At 37.3% G+C, this 16479-nt stretch overlaps 1 protein-coding gene across 4 annotated transcripts in view; it reads left to right on the top strand.

Moving 5' to 3' along the window:
* Positions 1-16479, top strand: part of ARHGEF3 (Rho guanine nucleotide exchange factor 3) — a 114545-nt gene that overhangs the window by 45366 nt on the left and 52700 nt on the right. For 3 of the 4 annotated variants that reach the window (XM_052678982.1, XM_052678984.1, XM_052678983.1), the window contains one exon: positions 8923-8985. In XM_052678982.1, coding sequence (XP_052534942.1) covers positions 8923-8985 — 63 coding nt within the window. Of the gene's footprint in view, positions 1-842; positions 990-8922; positions 8986-16479 lie in introns of those variants that run through there. The other variant, XM_052678987.1, reaches the window with a different exon arrangement.

Genomic DNA, 16479 nt, shown 5'->3' with positions numbered 1-16479 from the left:
AATGCTCTGTTTTGTGGGAGTGAGCACCAACTGCCGAGGCAAAACTTTTGGGTCACAGTTCTGAACTTCAGCATCTAACATTTAATCCTGTGTTCTGGATCTTGCCCAGAGCTTTTTCAAAGTATTTATTTTTCAAACCTGGGTGAGGGATTACCAAATTCCGATGGCAAAGGATTAGGGTTTCCTGTGATGGGGTGAGTTTTTCACTTGTAGAGAACTCCCACAGATAAAATCAGACGTTGCACTTCCTTGACATGTCCTCAAATGAAAAATTTGGGCCTTCCGCCAGCCTCATCTTTGGGCTTGAATTCTGGGCTGATTCTATAACAGTCTTTGCTGAGCTATTGTCCTTGTGCCTCTGTTAATTTAAGTGCTGTTTAGCAGAATTCTTAACTTCTGGAACACTGAATTTTTCTGTGAACTAGATGTTCAAAAGCTTCACCTAGTATATACCAGATGTTTATTTTCTGACGGAGGCATCTATATTTAGAGATAGTTATGCTGTTTTGAGTTAAGGCCGTTGCAATTATTTGAGAACTGAGCATGTAGGAGGCAGACTGTGTTTCAGTTGTTGAATCCCAAAGCTCCCCCAAGCACTTACCTACTACTTGAAATACATCAGTGTTGCGTTTACCTTTGCCATACCACTGCCATTCTCTTCACGTTGGTTAGCAATTTTTAAAGCACTTTTATCTTCAAAAATATTATTCAGAGCAGTCTTGGGGAAAAATAAACGAGCAAAGCAGAGAGAGACGTGCCGATATGTGTCACTCAGCTGATGATAGTACTTGTATGCTGCATGACAGGAAGCGAGACAAAGCTATGTGGCCGCGTGGGGAGGAGTTCCTGCCGAAAGCTGAACGAGAAACATAGGGGCTTCTTTGCAGCAAGGAGTTTTCACTGCCACACTGAAGATTAGGAAGCCTCCTAAATCTGAGTGCGATACAAAGTACCTCATGGTGTGGTGTTGTTTTTTTGTGCATTATCAGGTAAGCGTACACTCAGGATAGCGCCACTTTTTATTGTTTGCTTGCATGGCATTGTAGTAAGTTGAAATTGCACAGATAATGCTTCCAAGTGTGGCAGGATTTAAAACTGTGTCAGTGAAAAAATAGTGCTTAGTGGGAATGTTTCCTTCTGTAAGAATGAGATTTCTAAAAAATGTATATACATATACTCTGCTATTCCTGGTGGGATAGATGATGGTTTGGTTTTCTGTATGTGTTGGAATTTTATTGCTGTGGGACAATAGGGGTTGATGTGGTTTTTTTTGTTTGGTTGGTTGGTTGGGTTTTTGTTTTTGGTGTTTTTTTGTTTGATTTTTTTTTTTTTTTTTTTTTTTGCTTTTCATTAGTCCGTATTACCATAAAAATGTAAATTTGTCTCTGCTGGCATAAAACCAATCGTTTTTTCTGATGCTAGAATTCAAATGGGAACATTTAAAACTATATGGACAAGTTTATTCATTGCCAAAGTGAAAGCTGTTAACAGATCTTGTGTAATAGTATATTTGCAGAGCATAATTACTGTGCTGTGCTTGCATGTGTGTGAAGTATCACCTGGAAAACTGTCTGTGCTTTTAGACTTTGCATCTTGGAAAGCAGCAAGACTGATCATAAATACAGGAAATGGTTAGCATTTAATTCTTGATTATTCTAAGTGACTTGTGTGGGATTTTAATTTTGGCCTATTGGTTACAAATAAGAGTAGTGCATCAGCATCATAACTAGATGTCTAACTTTGCAGATCTAATCCTAGCCTGCAACTGGCTTCAGAGCCTCTTAGTTGAGAAGCAAAGTTGTTTCGAAACATTTGTGCATATGTCGAATAAAATTCACTTTGAAGTTCTTAAAAATAAAGGTGATAAAAGTGAGGAGCTGGAATGTGAGGCAAGGCTCTGTTCAGTGGCCTGCATGCTCTTGTGTTTGCTGCAGAGAATGTGGCTCAAATATACTGAAGCTTAAAACTAAATTCTTAATTGGATATATTGTTTTATGTTCCCTTTAACAGAATTTTCAGCATCAAGAGAGATGGTTTATGACAAATTTACTGCTCTGAATGTTTTTAAGGTCATATGTGGAATGCTTTATGTGATTCTGACTTAAATTGTGTTTATGAGAGGTATATCAAAATTGCAGCAGGCTCAGGAAGTTTATCAAGACAGTCTGAGAAATAGAGTTATTCAGCTTGTAAAACTTGCTTTAATAAATGTTATGCATTTGATTTCTCAGTGTTTATTAAATAGCTCAAGAGTGAGGCTGCTGATTATTAACCGCTGTGCTGTACAATTGATTTAGTCTTTTTGGATGTATTTAATATTCATATTTGCTGTGGGTATGTATTTTGGTTGTTGCTTACTCAACAATGTATAGCAAAAGAAATCTAATAAATGTTATGGCTGTTGTGGAATGCCAGGGAGGATGCATGTCTGTCAGTGATGTAAGATCACGTGGATTCGCTGGTGTATTAAGGAGCTCATGTTGAAAGCTTTCAAGTTGGGTGCATATTTTGATGCCTTTGCTATCTATATCTTCCACAATCATTGCAAACATCAGCCCTTTGTCAATTTTGATTGAAACTGGATAAGAAAACACTTTAAAAGAAAAATAACTCTAGAATCAGGAGTCGTGGGGATATCCACCAATTTTACATGAGTCTTGTTTCCTGAGGAATTGAGCAGAAGTGTATTTGTGTTTGGGTTCAATATAAGTGAAAGACAGAAGTAAGAAATAACAGCATGTGATTTTAATCAAAGGTTGATGCTTTTATCCATGCTGAAAAATCCATTTTCGGTGCAGCCATTTTTTCCCATCTGTGATGCTGAGGAACAGCACGTGAGGCACTTGGATCCAGCACCATAGAGGAACCTGTCTGTGGCTTGAATGGCAGAGCAGCATAATGATGCTGAATGCAAGAGGCTGAGGGAAGGCAAACCAACAAAGAGTGTAAGAGTAGTAAAGGATGACTGCAATTTATGCAAATGTAAGTCATTATAAAGTCACATGGAGACATACCTTATGGAAATTTTCCTTCTGCTGTATGTGGTTCTGGTGCTGTGTACAGAAACAGCAAAGTGAGTTCTTTTTTGCAATGAAAAGCTCCTTAAGACTCTTGAAGTTCTTAAAAGAGAAAAACTAAGAAAAAAAAGTCACTAGAACAAATCTGTTTTTCAAGTGAGAAAGTTTCATTGTGATTTTCATTCCATGAACAAAAGGCACACACAGGTGATGCAGGTTTGGAAGCAGAAGTAGTGGCTGACAGCTGTGTTTGTGTTCAGCTGAAGCCAGGGAAGTTCAGCGCTGCCCAGACAGGAGAGGTCTCAGGCCTTCAGGAGCACAATGACTGAAGGGTAAAGACTCCACTTTTGTTTTATTCTTGATTTTACTACTGGGTCTATAATAAACTCTCTCAATGTAAAGTTAGAAGGTGAGGAAGCTCATTCTCATCAGGTCAGCATGATGGAGATGCGGGCACTATTTGTGTACTGACTTCTTTTGTCAGTTGGGGCACAATGCCTCTGAATTTTTGTTTCTACACAGGCAAATTTAGAATGCCTGGATATTGGTTGTAATTGTTAGTTAAAAGTATAATGAATGTAGCAGTCTTCAAGTCTGTCTTGAAGTTCTGACTCAGTAAAGGTCATGTAATTATGATTGCTCATGACTCATGTAGTGAGGAATTCTCTAGGAGAAAGAAGTAAAAATATATTTATTTATCTGAATTTGGTTCACTTTGTAGCACACTGAGGAAATTTCAGCATGTTCAGCTCTCTGCTAGATTCCGCTGTCTGATGCTCTCCCTGTCTTCTGAAAAGGGGAAGGAAGAAGGTTTAAATTAAGATAGAATAACTATCAGTCCTGAAACAAAGCTCTGCTGATCCTTGTCCCTACAGCATCCCGTACATGCACACCCATTTCCTGTTGTTTGTGTTAAACACACTGAATGTAATTTTGATTTCATTGTTCACTTTGGTGTTCATTTCATATTGCATGGAGTGGAAAATCTTGAATCCATTGTGACAGTGCTGTAGAAATAAAACTTTAATTTTTGCTCAAAGAGAGATGAAAAGGAGCTGCTATTTTGCCAGGCTAGCTTCCCGAGGTTCAGTGATTGTCTTAGGAATTTTCTGCTGTGCTGTAGCAGAATTAGGGTCTGTCATTTTTGTTGTGTTTTTGCTTGGGACACCAAGAACTAACAAGTTGTGTTATTGCTTCTGATACTCACACAGCCCACCAGTCGAATGTGTTCAGGGTGGGACATGGCACCCACAAACCTGTGGGCAATGAGGTCATCTCCTTCAGTAGGAATTAAGCTTTTGCTTAGGTTTTTGTATCACGAAAAAGAAATCTATGTCTCATATTCAAAACAGTAGAGGGCAGTGGAAATATAATACAACTTATTTCCATATATAAAGATTTCAAGGAATTTTTGGCTCTCTTTGAAGTTTAAGCAAGATGTTTTGGAAAGGTAATATAAAACACTGATATTGGGATGTAGAGTAGATAGTGCTTCTCCTTAAAGTTTTGTGTTAGAAATCAGTACTCTGAAGTTACAGCCCAAGAAGGCATGCGTGGTGTGTTGTTCAACTGGAAGGAAGGCAGTGGAGGACTTTCCATGCCTCCAGGCTGTTGGGGCTCTCAGCGTGTGGCCAAGGACATCAGCTGGTGCTGCTGTGCAGGTGAGCAGTAGACTGAGGTAAGGTAAAAAGAGCCAGTCTTGAAAGGTGATGAATTAATTTCTCGTGGAGCTTAAGCTATGAATGAACGAATGAATTAGCAGTGTTGTGAAATTGGAATGGGTTAGCTCTGAATGAGGTTTATCAGGAAGACTGTATTCAACAACAAATCCCTAGGAGTCTGGCTGCTTTTTGCACAGATGTTCATGTGGTTAATATGACATGGTTTTCCATTATACAGACTTGTTCTTGTTTCAAGAACCTTACATTGCACCGTGTCATTGTCTTTTTAAAGCATCTGTGCCTTTATTTCATCTTAGTAACTTGAATGTCAGTACAATAGTAATGTGATAGCATGGAAAACAATCCTTTGTGGGGGTTATTCTTGTTCCAGTATCATGAATGTTCTGGCTTTAAGCTGGGTAAGGTGACACGGCTACTGCCTCTTGTAGTCAACTTCTAGAGTCTGCCATGTGAGGTTATATCCCACCACCTGTGGCAGGAAATGTTAAATTAGGCATTATTCAGCTAGCCTCAAGATAGAAGGTCACTAATATTTTGCCTTGTAATTTTATACTCAATGTAAGCTGGATTCAAGGCACACATTGTTAACTGCAGTGAGAAAAAGGTTGAAATGTTTAGTCAGAATCTCCTTTTGTGTTACAATGACAAAAATGTTCATCTGGAATATTTATTTACTTATTTATAAGCATTGTCATTTGTCTTCTTCCTACTGCACATATCTCTTCAGTCCATGCTGTCTAAGAAAAAAATTATGAAAACTGGTGACTGTCACGACCATGGATGATTGTAAACAATGTGATACAAACAACTTGGGATGCTTTGTGTGCATGGCAATGAAAAGCATTAGAAAATCAGTCCATCTCTGCTGTGCTATGCATGGGCCAGTACAGGTGATGTACTGAGTGAAGATTCACGTAGTTTTTGGCTTAACACAGCACTGTGTGATGATATAAACTGGCACGATAAATCTAATATTGTGTGATAGGATGTGATTAGAATTATTTTGCCCAAATGGCAAATAAATATGTCAGTGTGTAAAACAGATGTTCAAGCTCATTGAGGGACCTGCTTACTTAAGTCATGTCAGGAAGTTCTGCTTGTTCCTTAAGATGGCACTTAGCTGATTTCTGTTTTTGGGCTATAAATTAATTTGTCTGTGACCTTCAGCTTTGCAGGGAAGCTTTATTCTGCCCTAAATGTGTGCACTACGCACGGCACTTATTCACAGATTCCTTCTAGGCTCAGTGTAAAGCTATTTCTTTGTGCTTATATACTTCTAGCATCTTTTGTGAAAGGAATGTACACCAAATTATTGAGATAAAGTGATATGACCTTAAATATATGATGGAGAGTAATATTTAAGGGCTTATTTTCTGGCACATGAGAGATAAAGAGGTCAGCTGCCTTGCACTGTGGCAACTGAGCCTGTAGTTGTAACTCCTTTGGGTAAAAGATGCTCACAGGGAGCAGGGATTAATTTAATGAGCAATATCGAGTGCAGACTTTGCTTCTAATCCATTTATTATGGGCAAAGAACTGTATCTGGTAGCTCAATTACTGGAATAAGTTTTGCTATGTTGGCTTTTTCCCTCACCTTATATGGTGACAACCCTTGAAATTCTTAGAAAATTAAAGCATTAACAGTGGTTGATGCTATTTGTCAGTTTCTGTACAAAATGACTTGGCTAACAGTGTCCTTGGGACAAACTTTCAGACAAGAAATTTTGCTTTTGTTTGTTTGGTTTGTTACTTTTCAGAAAGTAGAAGTGCTGAAATGCAGCAGGGAAAGTGATCTTTTAGGATCAAGGCCAAGCAACCTTCACCGACCTGTCCTGGCTCACCCAGGGTCGCTGTTTTCCTTACAGCTCTGCTTTCATCTCTCTTAGTCTGTACATCACAGCTGATACAAGTTTGTTTCTACTGTGCAAACTGATATTTAGGTATATAACTTGTGGAGTGTAAGTCAGTATTCATGTATTAACTGTTTTATGCTGTGCTTTTTTTCAGCAGCCTTTATCCTCTGTAGACGCTACTTTGTGAACTATAGCTCCATGTTTTGAGCCCATATACTCTGTTTAAATGCACTGGTCCAAAGCTTACTACATAGTTGCTGTTGGGTAACTTCACTGCTACAGCCACAGGATGATCTTTCCTCTGTGTTTCCTCTAATCCTGCAGTCTTCCTGGGGTGCCTGTGCCTTTCCTAGTTGGCATTACTTTTCAACAGGGCTCTGTTGCATTGGAGCTGCCACACACTTTGTTGAGCTGAAGCTGTGTGGCTGCCAGTGAGTGAGCCTGTAAGTCAGTTATTTAACAAAGAAACTGTACTTGTGTCTTGTTCCTCTTCATTAACAGTGGAATTACATCTATTCCATTACAGGAGACAGCATACATAGGATTTACATTAAAAAAAGAAAACAACTTCATGGTTTTTGTTGGCTATACTGTGTTAGGAACACATACTGAAGCATCTCAGTGATGATGAACAGAATCTTCTGATGTCTTTTTGGTTGATAGCTTCTGATGCAGAACAGAATTCCTTTGTTTTTCTCTGAATGATGGATTAACCATCTTTTGTTGCATTGCATTGGTTCTTCTGTGTGTAACTAACTCCAATTTTTGCAGACTGAGGCTTAATTACTTAATTTTACACCATTTTCATACTCCTGTGACTAACAAATCCCAACCCAAGCTGTCATTACAGTTATATCATGTCCATCTGTGCATATCCACCCAAGAACTGTACTGTAAGAGAGATTTGATTATGCACCATCTGAGGTCTGAGATTTACTTTTACAGAACACCTTTCACTGTGTAATGTGGTTGGGGAGCTCATAATCCAGTTTCTAAGTATAGTAATAAAAGCAGTTTCAGAACAGCTGGTCATTGATTTTAAAATCACCATTGCCAGGAGGAAGAAAAATGAAACAAGTTAAATTTCTTCAAAAAAGACAGCAAAATTGTTAATCAAATACAGTGCAACTCAAAGATCTGCTCTAAACTAGTAGGTAATTACAAAAACTTTCAACACCTCTACTTTTGTTTTTAAACATTGTGAAATAAAAACTTCTGTGTTTTATAGTAAATATTCTTGAACTTGCTGTAGCCTGAAGACTCACAGGTACAGAGTGTGTACATGCAGTGCATCTGTATTTCCTATTTTATTACCTTTCTTGACTTCAAGATGTGTTTAATACTTCTGTGAGATTCAGAAAATAGAAATGGCCTCGTCTACCTGCACAATGTGAGGATCCTGACTTGTAGCTGAACTTTGACTGTCTCAAAATGTGGGAGTTCAGTGTGACATCTGTGTGGTGCTGGGTTTTTGTGGGTTTTTTTTTTTTTTTTTAATGCTCTACTTTTGACTTCTGCAGACTGGGAACTAAATCCCAGCTATTGTGAGTGCTTATCTCTACTTGACAGCGGAAGACAACACAGCTGGATAAATAAGGATCATATATTCTGTGGCTTCTCTTGTTTCCTAAATCTTCCTGGTCTGTAAGAAATGCAGAGCTCTGTTAAATGAAATTTCATACTTCTCATTTGAAGGGCACGAAGATCAGTCTTGTGATGAACCTGTGAAAGGGCATCAAGGAGGAGCTGTCATTTTTTTTTTTTTTTTTTTTCAAAACAAAAGCTGCATGTAGAGCAGAACCCAGTCACTGACGTGGATGTTGAAATCCTACTACATGTTAATTTAATTCCTCAGTGTATTTCACCTTGTCTCGTCATTGTATAGCATTGCTTGGCTGAGAGGAGTACTTTAGCACTGAATGTACATTTTCAAAAATGTAAACACTGAATTTCTACAACAAAGGTTTTTTCACCCAGACAGTTTCATTAGCTGCAAAAACTGCCATATCAAGTGCTGAAGTACAGTTTACAACATGCAACAATTCCTCACAAATCTAGTTAGAAATAAAAGTGTATTAGTTCAAAAAAAGTGTGATAAATGAAGTGTTAGATAAAAGTCTGTAAATGTAAGTGACCCTAACTCACTATGGGCACAAAAAGAAAACGTTTAATTTACTTATGCTGATAGGGTTTGAACACGTGAAAATAAAGCTTGAATTCACATGTGTGGTAATTGTAATGACTAGTGTGGGTAGAAGTGCTGTGTATGTGTGTGTGAGATTCCATTATGTGTACCTATTTCAGGATCAGGCTGCTAGTAGTTGGTAACTTTCATGAAAACTGAGCTTTTATTTTCATTTTGTTTTATAGAAGAAACGAAAGCAGAGTACTCAAGATGAAGATACCATCAGTATCTGCAGCCTGGATACAAGCGTGAGTGATTTCTTGGTTTTCCTTTTGCCTCTCCTTATAAAATAAAAAATTACTGTTATTGGTGTTCTGAAGCAAACCCATTTGTCTTTTTAGCTGTATGGTTTTCTTACACAGCATGAATAATTTGTTCTGCTTATTTAAATTAAAAGGCGTTACTGCTTTTCATTTTTCCGTAGGGGTACTTTTAAAGAGAAAGATGGGAAGTTAGAATGACAGTTTGTTATGAAGCAGTGAATCTCTTATTAGTAAATAATTATCAGGGCAAATTGGCATTGTGAATACAGCACTTAAATATAGATCTTTTGTCCTATTATGTGGTATGTGAGAGGATTTATTTCAGTTACATCAGTGATGGATAGTGCTGGTGTTGTGAAGCTGTGCGATGTGATGTTACTGCGGTTATGTGACCTAGGTGCATCATTTTTGGAGTGGCCCACTGAAACACAGCTATGATTTTCTATCACTCTTCAGATGTGAAGAAGCCAATAGTAAATATGTTTATAAAATTACATGGTTTTAAGGTACATATATAAAATTTATTTGCTGTTTCTGAACTCTTAAGTAATTCTTAGTTGTTTCTGTATGTAAAAGTGAAACATTGACTGCTGAGTTGGTTAAAACTGATGTTATTGTTTAAAAAGAAGAAGCAACCCTTCACTGATCGAAGTCTGCGTACTGGAAAAATGATCTATAGGGACTAAAACAGTTCTCTTAATTTTGATGGATGCTGAATCAAAGTTTGTTTGTGTGTCAAATAGTTGTGTGCCGTTTCCCATGTAAAACTAACTTTTAGCATTTAGCATTTGGTAAAATAAATCCATGGAAGTAAAAGAAACGTAGATGAATTCATCATTCCCTTTGGTGTTTTTATTGTTTTCAGTTTTTTTTTTCCCCACAGTCAGCTGTTGAAGCACTTTTCCCTTTCTGTAGAATTTTCATGCAGTGAATCTATTAGCAGATGTCATACCTACTGCTGTGGTTTCTTTATCAAATTTAGTTTTTGTTTAGTATAAATGTTTCTTGAAGAAGCAGTTAAATTTAAGGGTTCATCTGCATGGATGTGTGCAGACATGCGAACTCTCACAGGCGCCTCAAGTTGACTGGTAGAATCCTGGGCCATTTTGGAGATCATAGATTCGCGACAGCCTGAGCTGAGTGAGTGTGCTAGTTAATCCTGATAGACTTCATGTTGGGCTGGCACTTCACTGCTGTGGTTATGTGGCTCCACTTATAGCTCTGCACTATTCACATGCAAGGCATCTTCTGCCCAAGGAACAGCAGCCAAAGAAGGAAAATATAATAATGAGAAAGATGTTACTGTTTGTAACTTTATCTGTATAAGATAGAATCAATATGCTTGAAACTTCTGGAGGGGAAAAAAAAAGTGAGTAATTTTTTTTTCAATAAGTTCTTCAAGATATGGTCCTTGTAAGGCTGTTCATACTCTTCTGATTTGGGGCTCATTCACACTAAGCCTGAAAGGTTACTTCACCTAGCACATAGCAGATAGAATTCTGGTACAGTGTGTTCTGGGTGCAAAAGTTTGCTGGGTTTCAAAAGTCAGATTGGACAAATTAATGGAAAAAACAACTTGACAAACTTGACAGACTGAGTAAAGTTCTTCCATCTGAGAAATCCTTGGCCTTGCATGCTTTCAGGGTTCTGGGAGAGCAAACTACAGGGTATTGCTAGGTTTTTACTCCAATTTCCCTTCCTTCCCTGGAAATCTGCTTTGCACTACAGCTGGAGACATGATAGAGAGCTTCAGAGATCCAGCTTTAGCCAGTGTGGCCAATCTGAATTACTGTTATTGGCCCAATCTGCTATATTTTTCTTTCAAACAGCAGCAATTTCAAAATGACACATTGAGGGCCTTATGCCTACTTGGAGCCTAACAGAACTGTTTAGGCTCCTTTCTCTGGCAACTCTTCTGTATCTTTAAAAAGATGGGCCTAATAACTTGTGCGTGTTCTCACTGAAAGCCTTTTTTTTTTTTTTTTTTTTTTTCTAGAGGAGTGGCAAAAGGTTAAAAATGAATGAATGAATGTGTTCCCTATTAAGAATGTAAGATTCTAATGGGAGTCATTACGAAATTACTGAAGTTTTACTGAAACTAGATTTAGTGAAGTAGTAAATCTCTCAGGCACGGTGTTCAAATCTTTCTCTCTCATAAAAACAGACAAACAAACCAAAACAACAAAGCAACCCAAAACAGAACAAATGAAATAGCATGTATTTAACAAGTAAATGTAACTGCTGTACAGCACGCTTCCTGGTTTACAAGATCAGGTGAATGTTTCCCATTTGATCCCTCCGTCTTATGGAGCTGCCAGTGTGAGGCCGTGCTGTCAGCTGCATGGAGCAGTTACTGCTATGGGCTCTTCAGTGCATCCATCACCTCAAGGATATGCTTTGTGATGTTGGTAATTGTGTTTGTTTGCTTGTTTGTTCCTTTTCCTATGCTTGCCTTTGGCAGTAGCTAACGTTATGTTCTGGCAATCTTTAGCTCAGTCCAAGTGAGTAAATGTTTGTTCAGCACCTTTGTCAGGTGATAAGAAAGAGAATGGGTTTTAACCATTTAAAGGCTGGAGTTGCTTTGTGCCTTGGAAAGCAATATACTTATTCAGGTATCTGGATCTCCTGACAATTTACCTCATCATTTATCTTCAATCCTTCTATAAAAACAGACATCTATTTTAATGACTGACCATGGACAGACACACCTGCCTTTTCAAGTGGAATCAGTCATGACAGTTTTCTTTCACAGGAAATGCTGGTTGGAGCTTTGCTGAGTCAGGACAAGGACTGGTAACCTAAGCATGTTAAATGTTCTTTGTATTTGTTTAGTGACCCATACTGGTACTGACGCTTCAGGAGTTGATAAGCTGGCTTATTAAGCTGACTAGTTGGTCTTGGCTCGTGTTATGCCAACTTAAAGAAGTGGATCTGTAAATCCCCTCAATGTCAAACACTTAGTGATAACTTGTGACAGATGTGTCCAGCAGGCTGAGGGCTGATGAGTGTGTGAATATATGAACATAGGGCAATTTGAAGTTTGTTTTTAAAGGAAAAGGTGTGTATTCTTTTACATGTCTTTGTTCGTGTAGTCTTCCATGGAAAGCCTTACTTTGCATTTGGTATACAGATAACTTGAAGTGTTTCATGCTGTGCTGTTAAAATGGTGTTATGTTCTAAAGTGATTTGCATATTCTTATTTTTAGTATGTAAAATACCATACTACAAGTCTACAATTCTTTGTTTCTCCATGTGCAAATAGAATGTCTCCCTTTACTTAAATTTTGAGATTAAATTTACAGATTTTTCTGTTTCTGCTTTCACTTTTTTTGCTGCTGCCACTTGTTCTTTTCTGAAACCCGGAATTTGAAATGCAGCTCTTCAATCTGTGCAGTCCTTTTCTGAGTCAGGTCTGTTGGAGGAGCACAGGGATTGAGATCTGGTAGCCAGATTTTGCTATGCTTTGCATCTTTCTTGGAAACTGTGTGGCTGTTCACTTTCTGCAGCTGAATGTTCTTTGAGAAAACTCTGGACTGTTAGATATAGTTGATATATTATGCTATAAAAGCACTGATAGATAGAACCTCTTATCTGAAGGTTTGTATAAAGCACTTAGCGGGATGTTTAAAAGCAATATATTTTTAATTGCTGTTGCAAAGAGCGTAACTACAAAGTAGTCACAATCTTGTAATGATGAGAGATGATGCCATGTTTCTCATGAGTCTCAACTCTATAAAAACACAAGTGACTTGGAAGGTATCCAGAGCAATAAGCTCATAAAAACCTAATGGAGCACTTGAATTTTCTAACTAAAATAATATGTATTTAACCAAAATCCTCTTCAGGAGAAGAAAAAGGGCGCAGTTGTGAAGTTCTTCTCTTCTACCAATTGCGCGTAGAATTTGTTGTAAGCTTATGGACTTTGAACTAAATAAGTAAAACACGTTTGTAAAGAAGGTAAAATTCTCAGAAGAGTTATTTATTTTGGATATATATAAATTATTGCTGAAAATAAAACTCTTCCAAATGATAACTTATTAGTGTTCTCTGAAGTGGAAAAATCTGAAGGCTCATCTGTCAACTTGCAAGTTAATAAAATATTCTCCAATGTAAACTATGAACAAATACATACCCAGACCTAAGCAAGATGAATATAGGCTAGATCAGAGTTCATTAATTTTGATTGCTTTTAGTGCTGAGTGAATATTTGTTATGTATTTGAGAGTAATGTAACTGAAACATTCTTTGACCTAATTAAACTTAATTATAAACTTAATAATATTTGATTACTAAGGTATGGAGAGGTAGCTTTGAAAGCTTAGAAGGGATTACATCTGCATCATCTTATCAAAGTTGAGATAATTAAAATATATATTGTATCTGGGTCTTTTTATTTCCATTAAACTCTGCTGTGTTGTGTGTTCATAGTATAAAAGGCATTCAGCTTGTCCAGTAAGATGTATACAATATACTTGAATTATGCATGGCTTATTAATTTTGCTCTATTGCATAGATGGTCAGTACTCCATCTGGATTCCGACTTTATAATAAAGGAGTAGTTCTTAATCCATTATTAATCCATCATATGATTGGTATAGGCTAGACACTGTCTGCTCTTGGTATTACTCGACGTACTGTAATGTCATTTTTTAAGGCTTTGTTTTGTTATTCTTTTTATTGCTCATTAAACGAGGCCTATGTGCGCCTTGTTTAAACACAAAAAAAAGTATAAAATGCCAGTTATGCTGCATTCTTGTCCTCCAGTGTTGTAATGATCTCAGATTTCCTGTGTAGCGTTGCAATACGGTTACTCTTCATTGACGTGCACAACTTTTCAGAACATGGCTAACTGTTCCCGTAAGACTTGCAAGCCTTGCAGATAATTCTGGTGAAGATAACAGATGTGTGAAGAAGTCGGGCAGCTTCAATACTGATCTATCTACACAGTGTGCCAAATACTTTGCAAACGTGGACCAAACTGTCTTTAGGCACACTCGTGTAACTGGCAAAGGCAATGATCTCTTGTACCAATTCACCTAGATTCTAGAAATTAAAGCTGACCTACATTTATCTTAAATGAAATTAGACTACTTTTCTTTAAGGTTTTCTTCAAACTGTATTGATTTCTTATTGCAGCTTACTAACAACCATTTGCCTACTTCTGTTTACATTTATCTACAAGACCTACATTGAACACAACTACCTACGGTGCAGAGACCTACTGGGGTAACTGTCTCCACTGACCCTGGGGAATTATTCTCCTTCTCTTCTAATGAAATAAATCAGGAAATAAAAATGCTTTCGCTATGAAAATATTTACAAATGTAGTAGGACTCTGCCCTAGTTCAGTACAACTCTAATGCAAGAGTATTCAAGGATCCTGTTTGTTTTAAAGGTTCCGAAAGTTGTTTCTTCAGTGATGTGTGGTGTTAAACATGCTGTGTCTCTCAAACAGGATGATGCCTGCTTACAGATGAAAAAGGGGTTTCTGAGGAAGGATTATCTGCTCTGTTGGTGGAGTATTTAACTGAGAGATGGCTAGAAAGTGGGGATCAGAGAGGCAAAAAGTAGTTCAGTGCAGTAGACTGCAGTCATCTTGTCTCTGGTAAAATAATAATTTTCAGAAAAAGTAAATGCCAGTGGTCTTTCAGTAGTGTGCATGAACAAATGCTTGCTTTATGGCATTCATTTATAACAGTAAGTTCAAAAATGATAATAAAAATGAAAAAAATATGATTAATGTTTAGAATTTAAACCCAAGATATTTCTGCATTATCCTAGCAAATATTATTCCTTTTGTTTGTTTGTTTGTTTGCTTAAAAAGCTGATATTGGAAAACACTTTCAGCTGCTAAACTCCACATGCAAAAGTCTTTGAAAGATTAGAAGATGTGATGTATCTCTGAAGTGGAACAAAAGGAAGCATGCCCAATTGCTCTTTATGAACTTAACTAAAAAGGCAGAGCTTGACTAAACAAGTTGTTGGGACATGTAATAGTAGGGGAAAAATGGTAACAGAAGTTTCAGAGCTGAGTTTGAGCGATGTGCATAAAGATGCTTTGAGATTCTTCATTATTGTGCAGTATTGGGATTCAAATTGGACATACAATGAAGTCTTTGAGAGGAAAATAAAGTAAGATTTTGTGGGGAAATTGTTGATTTCTAGAAAGCAATTTTTTTTTCATATTATATTTTTTTGTGATGAGGTGTGCTTAGTACTTGAATTCATGAACTAAAGATATGTATATCTGTGGAGTGTAAGACAGGAAATCCTTCAAGGGAGAGAGGTATCCAAGAATACCCTTGAGATATTGCAAATCTACTGCTTTTGCCATCTACTTCAATTTCTGATCGAAGCTTAAATTGTCATCGGGTCTTGGGAGCTGCAGAGGAATTGTGGCATGAAACTGGAAAGACCTGATACCAGCTCTTAGTTTTAGTGTTATTTTGTTGAGATCAACTCTGGTCTCACAAGTTTTTTCTTCTGTTGACTATAAAGAAGAATGAGGAAAATGAAGTAAGGTTTTTCCCCCAGACCAGAAGCATTTCATCCGAAAGATCCATTCATCTGTGTGCTTTACTCTGAACTGCAAAAAATTACTTCCTTGAAAAATGTGTGAGACTAGGCAGGACTTAATCTTTGGGAAGTACAAATAATTGATTAGTTCTAGAAATCTGCAGATAACAGATCTATATCTCTGATTCAGTTGGAAGTTGGAACATGGAAAATAATTAGTGTGGATTGCAGTAGTAATCAGGTTCCATTCAGGCTGGCTGCCCCATTCTTAACTCAGGATCCTGACTGGGAATTGCAGTTGGTCCTTGGCTCTGAGCTCATGTATCATTTATTTTAAGCAAATGCTTAAAAGCCCTTTTGGCCATACCTACATAAGCTGCAGCCTAGCACTGCTGAGCTACAGCATTTGTTCTGTATATGATAGGCACAAAATGAGCTTTTGATTAATGGCCTTTAATGTCTGTTATATCCCATGTTGTTTTCTGAATGGTGACTACACAGATTGTGGTTAGCAGACCAGTATTTTTCAGTACTGTTCATATTTTGTTGCAGTGTACTGATTTGTTAAATTGATTGTTATTTCCTTTAATGATGCTGTTTTCTTTTACGATATTCCTCTGTAATGAAAACAGGCAATTCAAGTTTGAATTCAATTTAAATTGCTTGCAGATTACTGGACCAGACTTGATGTATGATAATTTTCAACATGGTAAAATCAGGAGCATTTGTGAGCAGAGACTAGCCAGATATTGTTGACAGCTACAAAGTTAGGCATCAACATACGTTGTGTGTGTGTTGATTGACTTGATGCAGATTTGCAGAGATGAAGTTACGTTTTTGTATGTTTTCATAACAAAATTGAATCAACAAACCTGTACTTTGGTGGCTGGTTTACTTAGAAGTCAAAATTATAACTAGTGTTACTTCCATAGTAATAAATATTACCCAAGATCTTTACATTTA

Source organism: Tympanuchus pallidicinctus, unplaced genomic scaffold (assembly GCF_026119805.1).
Source record: "Tympanuchus pallidicinctus isolate F22 unplaced genomic scaffold, pur_lepc_1.0 scaffold17, whole genome shotgun sequence".
In the NCBI taxonomy this organism is placed as follows: domain Eukaryota; kingdom Metazoa; phylum Chordata; class Aves; order Galliformes; family Phasianidae; genus Tympanuchus; species Tympanuchus pallidicinctus.
The sequence above is the reverse complement of the archived record's forward strand: the minus strand, read 5'-3'. Positions and strand labels throughout refer to the sequence as shown.